The 7,708-nt window shown below is 37.3% G+C and overlaps 2 protein-coding genes across 2 annotated transcripts in view; one reads left to right on the top strand and one right to left on the bottom strand.

The window, feature by feature from the left end:
- Positions 1 to 3,787: 3,787 nt before the first annotated feature.
- On the top strand, positions 3,788 to 5,589 carry LOC103914571 (vacuolar protein sorting-associated protein 29; the record flags this gene model as incomplete). Its single annotated transcript, XM_009321235.1, has 3 exons — positions 3,788 to 4,003; positions 4,487 to 4,722; positions 5,029 to 5,589. Coding segments are annotated over 3 exons (570 nt in total), but the record flags the coding sequence as incomplete, so codon positions are not given.
- Positions 5,590 to 6,886: 1,297 nt separating this feature from the next.
- Positions 6,887 to 7,708, bottom strand: part of KNTC1 (kinetochore associated 1) — a 40,069-nt gene continuing 39,247 nt past the window's right edge. Inside the window, exons 62-63 of the mRNA XM_009321199.1 lie at positions 7,253 to 7,343; positions 6,887 to 6,982 (exon numbers count right to left, since the gene is read on the bottom strand). Of these exons, the coding sequence (XP_009319474.1) occupies positions 6,923 to 6,982; positions 7,253 to 7,343 (151 nt within the window). The 3' untranslated portion in view covers positions 6,887 to 6,922. The remainder of the gene's footprint in view (positions 6,983 to 7,252; positions 7,344 to 7,708) is intronic.

The raw sequence follows: 7,708 nt of genomic DNA, 5'->3' as shown, positions 1-7,708 counted from the left end.
GGAGCCGAATTTTGATTTTTCTTGTGTTTTTTTTTTTTGTAACGCTTCTTTCATAACATCAACAATTCATTAATTATTATTTGCCTATTCATTTGGCTATATTTTCTTTTCTGTTGCTTTCTTTTGTTTAACATTGATCATGTTTCACCCTGTTTTTCATCCCCCCCTGCCTGCAATCAACTTCTTCATTCCAATAAGGCTGGGCACAGAGTAAGTTTACTCCTCTTGGCTGTTGCTAACACCGGTGGTAAGGGCTTGTTAACGTTACTAGACGATATCAATGTCAGATGGTACATGTGAATTAGGGGCTGCTGTTCAAACCACGCTCAAGATCGCACCTAAATTCCTAGTTAAAGCCAGATGTTGTAACATTCTTTGCCGCTACTTTATGTTGCAGATACCTGTGATTGTTAAACACACTTCAATGCTTTTAATTTGTTTTTGTTATTGTAGCTTGCCAAGCTCTTCTTTAATTAATGGGAGCTCAAACGTGATTTGGGGGAAAATACGGGGCCTGCCAGTTCGTCAGCAAAGGAAATGGTCTTTGCTGAATGCACAAGCTCTGCTGACTTCAGTGGGGTTATGTGTTTTAAGTGGCAGTATAATTTCATTAAACATTAAATCCGTAACTGATATTGCATGTCTAAGTCCCTTATGCATCGTTAAGAGAATCGATCTATCGCCACTTTAATAATCAAAACCACTTGTTATCCATTTTTGCTTGCATTCAAGTATATCATCTCTAGACTGGTGCTAGTGAGGGTATTTTTCACTGGGAACTCTGGAAAGGCCATAAAAAAAATGTAGTTCCCCCCCCCCCCCCTCTCCTGGGTTAGTTTTAAATTGGTAGCTCATTGATTAAAAAAAATCTTGTATCGCTTTACCGATACTTTCAACCATCTGTTCTCCAAAGGTGCAGGGCTTTGGTGATGGCACTGAGACGTTCTTAATCTCAAAAAACCAAAACCCAAACAAAAACCCCACCCGAGTTCCCTCTGCCTTTTTTGATGACTGTTAGCATGAAAATAGCTGCATGGCCTAAAAATTTAAAAAGCAAATATTAAAAAAGGTAAATTCTTAGCGTAGTTACTACTGCTTACATATATATATATATATATGTATCTGGGCGGTGTCTTTTACAAACACATTTGATGGCTGTCATTTTAGGAACTGTCTTACTAACAAAGCATTATGGTTGGAAGACAAACTGTCTCTTTTAACATGGAGCTGTTTATCAAGTTAACTTGATAATGACTGTCTCTAGATCCAGTGTTTTTACAGTGTAGTGACATAACACCCCGTGCTTTATAGAGCTTTTCATGCCCTTTTTGCATAATTAATTTATTGCTGTGTTGCTCGCATTAATTATTTCTTTATTCGCAGCTTTAAAGCCTGTGATATTAAACTATGGTCTTACTTCATCTGAATCCTTAATTTTGAAGCCCCCATTAAATTTGCATTGTCCTTGCATCTATTGTATTGAAACTATGAATATATAGAACTAGTAATGGAACCAATGTGTGCAGTAGTCTGGCTTATCTTCTCTGCAGTGCCCTCGTTTGGTTTTTTTTTTGTTTTGTTTTAAACTGTTAGTCTTATCCTGTTGTTCAGTGGTTCCTACAATGCGGACTCTGGACAAGCTTCCTATTCTGGTCAGCTATTAACGCAGGTTGCAAGTTTGCTGTTTTTTTTTTTTTTTCTTCATGATAAGGAACAAAACAGAAGTTAATTAAAGTAGAAAGAAACTCGGATGAAGAGTTTTAAAGGGAAGTGGCCACAGTTTAGCCAGGTCTGTGCTTGAGAACATATACTAGAGATGTCCTGTATTATTTTTTTTCTGGATGTTTAAGGAGGGAAAAAAAGTGGGATAGTTTATGGTAGTTCCCAAATTTGTGTAAAATACATCGATAGTAGTAACACTTTTCTGTTGTTATACCTCACAGTGGCTTTCAGCAACAAAATAAAAAAAAAATCTGTAGACTATTGTGATTGTAAGCCCCCCATCTGGATAATGTTCTGTGTTAGTAAGGGCCCTTGTTTTCCCTCAATCTAGCAACATTCCATCACCATTTCATTCTTATTTTAGTAGCTTTTACATCAAAATGCAAAGTTATGAAACTGAAGACAACATTGCAATGCTTTCTGTTTGCCAATGATTCTTGTCTTAATAAGTATCTGTAATGATCTTCCTTTCCTGTCGTGACACCTGATAAGTTGGTGTTAGTATTAGGAGATCTTCACATTCCCCACCGCTGCAACAGCCTCCCAGCCAAATTCAAAAAACTGCTGGTTCCAGGAAAGATCCAGCACATCCTCTGCACAGGAAACCTCTGCACCAAGGACACTTATGACTACCTCAAGACCCTGGCTGGGGATGTTCAAAGGCAAAAAAAAAATGTGTTTCCCCCCCCCCCCCTCTCCTGGGTTAGTTTTAAATTGGTAGCTCATTGATTAAAAAAAATCTTGTATCGCTTTACCGATACTTTCAACCATCTGTTCTCCAAAGGTGCAGGGCTTTGGTGATGGCACTGAGACGTTCTTAATCTCAAAAAACCAAAACCCAAACAAAAACCCCACCCGAGTTCCCTCTGCCTTTTTTGATGACTGTTAGCATGAAAATAGCTGCATGGCCTAAAAATTTAAAAAGCAAATATTAAAAAAGGTAAATTCTTAGCGTAGTTACTACTGCTTACATATATATATATATATATATATGTATCTGGGCGGTGTCTTTTACAAACACATTTGATGGCTGTCCTTTTAGGAACTGTCTTACTAACAAAGCATTATGGTTGGAAGACAAACTGTCTCTTTTAACATGGAGCTGTTTATCAAGTTAACTTGATAATGACTGTCTCTAGATCCAGTGTTTTTACAGTGTAGTGACATAACACCCCGTGCTTTATAGAGCTTTTCATGCCCTTTTTGCATAATTAATTTATTGCTGTGTTGCTCGCATTAATTATTTCTTTATTCGCAGCTTTAAAGCCTGTGATATTAAACTATGGTCTTACTTCATCTGAATCCTTAATTTTGAAGCCCCCATTAAATTTGCATTGTCCTTGCATCTATTGTATTGAAACTATGAATATATAGAACTAGTAATGGAACCAATGTGTGCAGTAGTCTGGCTTATCTTCTCTGCAGTGCCCTCGTTTGGTTTTTTTTTTGTTTTGTTTTAAACTGTTAGTCTTATCCTGTTGTTCAGTGGTTCCTACAATGCGGACTCTGGACAAGCTTCCTATTCTGGTCAGCTATTAACGCAGGTTGCAAGTTTGCTGTTTTTTTTTTTTTTTCTTCATGATAAGGAACAAAACAGAAGTTAATTAAAGTAGAAAGAAACTCGGATGAAGAGTTTTAAAGGGAAGTGGCCACAGTTTAGCCAGGTCTGTGCTTGAGAACATATACTAGAGATGTCCTGTATTATTTTTTTTCTGGATGTTTAAGGAGGGAAAAAAAGTGGGATAGTTTATGGTAGTTCCCAAATTTGTGTAAAATACATCGATAGTAGTAACACTTTTCTGTTGTTATACCTCACAGTGGCTTTCAGCAACAAAATAAAAAAAAAATCTGTAGACTATTGTGATTGTAAGCCCCCCATCTGGATAATGTTCTGTGTTAGTAAGGGCCCTTGTTTTCCCTCAATCTAGCAACATTCCATCACCATTTCATTCTTATTTTAGTAGCTTTTACATCAAAATGCAAAGTTATGAAACTGAAGACAACATTGCAATGCTTTCTGTTTGCCAATGATTCTTGTCTTAATAAGTATCTGTAATGATCTTCCTTTCCTGTCGTGACACCTGATAAGTTGGTGTTAGTATTAGGAGATCTTCACATTCCCCACCGCTGCAACAGCCTCCCAGCCAAATTCAAAAAACTGCTGGTTCCAGGAAAGATCCAGCACATCCTCTGCACAGGAAACCTCTGCACCAAGGACACTTATGACTACCTCAAGACCCTGGCTGGGGATGTTCACGTTGTCAGAGGGGACTTTGATGAGGTAGTGTCCTCTCTCGATGTTTTCTCTGCATCTTTTACATAAAGGCAACATTTGGGTTATTCAAATAATTCAAGTAGAAGTGGGCAAGCCGAGCTTACGTAGTACTAAGAGCACGTGGAAAGAAAACTGGGCAAAAGAGTTGGGGTTGCAATCAATAACGTGAATTGCACAGTAAGTTGTTATCTGTCATCAGTATGAACAAAAGTAATTTGCGTACTTGGCTACGTCTAGGACTCCAGCAAACAGGACCGGCTGTTGTCAGGTCGTTGAAGTTCCTTGCGTCCTACCATTCTCCAGTGTTCATAAAAGCAGCTTTGTAGGTCTCATTTTGTAGCGGTAGGGCCAATTACATGGAATATTTCCACAAGCTTTCCCCCTCTCTTCTTGGTGTTGCATAGAGATTTTAAATACAAATATGTACATCTAATGTGTGTGGTTTTTTGTGTGTTTTGTTTGTTTTTTGTTTTTTTATTTTATTTTTAGAACCTGAATTATCCTGAACAGAAAGTTGTAACTGTTGGACAGTTCAAAATCGGGCTGATTCATGGCCATCAGGTTATTCCTTGGGGTGATATGGCCAGCCTGGCGCTGCTACAAAGGCAGTTTGATGTGGACATCCTAATTTCAGGACATACGCACAAATTTGAGGCATTTGAACATGAAAACAAGTTCTATATCAATCCAGGATCAGCTACAGGAGCTTATCATGCCTTAGAGAAGTAAGTGAAGTGTGGGAAATACCTGGGGGGGGGTGTCTTTTTGATAACAAAACTGAACTACAAAACTCATTATGAAGGTTAATGTTTACATTCTAATTGTCGGGGAGAGGAAGGGTTGATAGTACTTGCTAAATCTCCTTGACTGAAACAGATGAGAATGGAATACTTAAAGCTTCAGATCTGATGTACCGCACTTACAAAATTCATATCCATTTCTCTTAGATTGATTTCTATTAACTAGTGGTGAAACACTGCTAAGGCGATTATATACGCACAATTAATGTGACTTTTTTCCTCTCTTTCCAGCAACATCATTCCTTCATTTGTGCTGATGGATATCCAGGCTTCTACAGTAGTCACATATGTCTATCAACTAATTGGAGATGATGTGAAAGTAGAAAGAATTGAGTACAAAAAGTCTTAAAAATGTATTTGCTTGTCTGGTATTTTTACCATCTCATGCTGAACTGCAAGTTACTACAATACTTGATTGCTAGTTTACAGTACTACACTTACTCACTAACAGCTTAACAATGTAGCTTATTGGTAATTTTAAAATAATTGTGTTTGTTTGCTTTTCTCTGTATGAATTGATTTGTAAAATATTCCATGAAAAGAACTGTTTAAATACTGTTCCTTAATGTTGTAATAAACTCCACTTCATAGAAAAACTAAGCTTTATGAACTGTTGTTGGGAAAAAAATGCAACAGTTGTAGGTGCTTTTAAAATGCCTGATGCTCTGGTTTGGTGACTGACTTCTAAAGGATGCTGGTAAAGGGCTTGGACGAGAAGATTGAGGGCTCTGGGGCCATGTTGTGTTTGCTTTGGAATCCAGTTGATATTTCATTTTCTCAATTTAACATTCCCAATTAAGTTAAAAGAATAAAATGGAGTGGTAGATTCTGAAAATATTACAATTAACTCATAACTTACAGTAGTAATTTCACTTCAGTCTTTTTATAATCAAAGCAGTTTCAAATACCACTATGCTTTAATGAATGATGGTCTCGTTAAATTTATAAACAGTGACGAGAGGCTTTCCTTTATTTACAGCTTATATCTGACATGACACGTATACACACTTTGCTCCATGTACAGAGGTTTTAAATAGTGTAATTCCACATGGCACTCGTACTACTGCTGAAGGCTAAAACATTGGTTGTTCAAGATGACTGGATCTTTTGGCTCTCCTGTTCTCATGACTGCAGGGAACTGAAGGTATTTTAACAGCTCCCCTTTCTCATGACTGCTAACTTTCCAATAAAACCAGAGTTTTATCTTGCCTTCTAGAGAAGAACATTTAGAATGGTGGCCTGTTTCCTTTGCAGATGTTGACCTTAGTATTATGACTTTTTCCAGTGCAGTATCTCTGCAAAAAGCTGTGTGGTAATTGTCACAAAGGTTTGAGTTAAACTAATGGTTTTCATACAACTTAAGGGATCAGCTAGAACTCTTACTTTTGTGTAACTAACTTCTTCCTATTCAAAATAAACTTGCTTTACCCTAGAAAAAGACCAAGCATTTCAGCCTGGTATCTTGGGAACCTTTGGCTAAGTGCTATTGCATGCAGTGAAACGTGTGCCTATTGCTTTATCCTGCTGCAGACATACAGAAAGAACAAAGTTGAAAAGAAAACCTTGGCACACATTCAAGGAAGGTTAGCGACTGAGTGGAACATCAATTTACTGACAACTTCATAATTAAAAAAGGCTTATAGAATACTGTAAGGCCAAAATTGATATGTAAGTCTGTTTATTTGTGCTCACTGTAGTTAAAATTACAATTGGTCTACAAAGTGTATTTTACATGAAGTACACCACTTACAGTTTTAAAAAAAGTTCATCACAATTATGCAAGGTTATGTTTGTGTGAATGAAATCTTAGAGTGATCCTGACAGCAGACTTAAACACGGAGAAATATAGTAGTAAAGGAAATAAACTTTAATCCTTCCTAAAATCAAAGTGCTGAACATGAACATTAATGTTGAATAGAAACAGGAAATTCTGTAAATCTAAACTGTTTCAATGGGGATAGAGTATGGGGAAGAAACAGCCTAGAACAGTTAAAAAGAAATGTGGAAAGCTGGGGGTAGCTTTTGGTAAGAGAGCATTGAGGTTTTAGTTTAACGTTCACTCGACCGGTATGAGCATCCTCAATGCATGGCCCTCATCTTGCCAGTAGAGGGAGAAAAGGGTAAATCAAGATCTTATCGATGACGGTTCTAGTACACAGGTCTCCTCTGGTCCATTCAGATACATCTGGAAGGTAAAAGAACAATATTAATAGGGCTTAGGAAAACAGGATATAATCTAAGACCTGTGAAAGTACATGAAAGCATAAGGCTTAGCATGGCACAGATTTGGTTCAAGTAAAATGAATTACTTGAATTAATAAAAGGATATTTCACTATACACAATATATTTTACTAAAATCAGCTAAGAAGTATTTTTGCTAAAAGTTGAGTGAAAGTCTTAGTTTAGAAAAAAAGGAGAAAATATTGCACGAGGTACACAGGTGGTTTGTTTTACCTTCAGAAGGTCAGATGATGGTATGTCTACCAGAGTAGGATTTCCACATTTCTCTTGATATTCTTGAATTAGGGCTGTTGCATCATCAATGCTGTGGGAGGGAAAAGTTTATCAACTCTGTCAACAAGTTTGCTAAAAAGCCAAGAACTTACACTATGTACACTGAAGTATAAAAATAAGGTATGACCCCACATTTTTGAAGTCGGGTAGGTCCCATCGTTTCCCGGTAGAGGAAAGCCAGCCATGACAAACCTAGCATTTAACCTGTAGCTGCTAATAAAACCAATATATACTAGACTTTAAATGACTATTTATTGGTTCCTGTCCTATTTTGACTGCAGGGTAACTGGTAACAAAGTGACTTGCAATACTGAGTATTTGGGGTCTAAAATGGAAGTTTGCAGCTGTGCGCAATGAGCCCAAGTGCTGTGAGTCACTGATAGATGCTGATTGAGA

This window comes from Pygoscelis adeliae, unplaced genomic scaffold (genome assembly GCF_000699105.1).
Source record: "Pygoscelis adeliae isolate BGI_AS28 unplaced genomic scaffold, ASM69910v1 Scaffold93, whole genome shotgun sequence".
Lineage (NCBI taxonomy): Eukaryota > Metazoa > Chordata > Aves > Sphenisciformes > Spheniscidae > Pygoscelis > Pygoscelis adeliae.
This window is presented reverse-complemented; position numbering and strand designations above follow the sequence as displayed.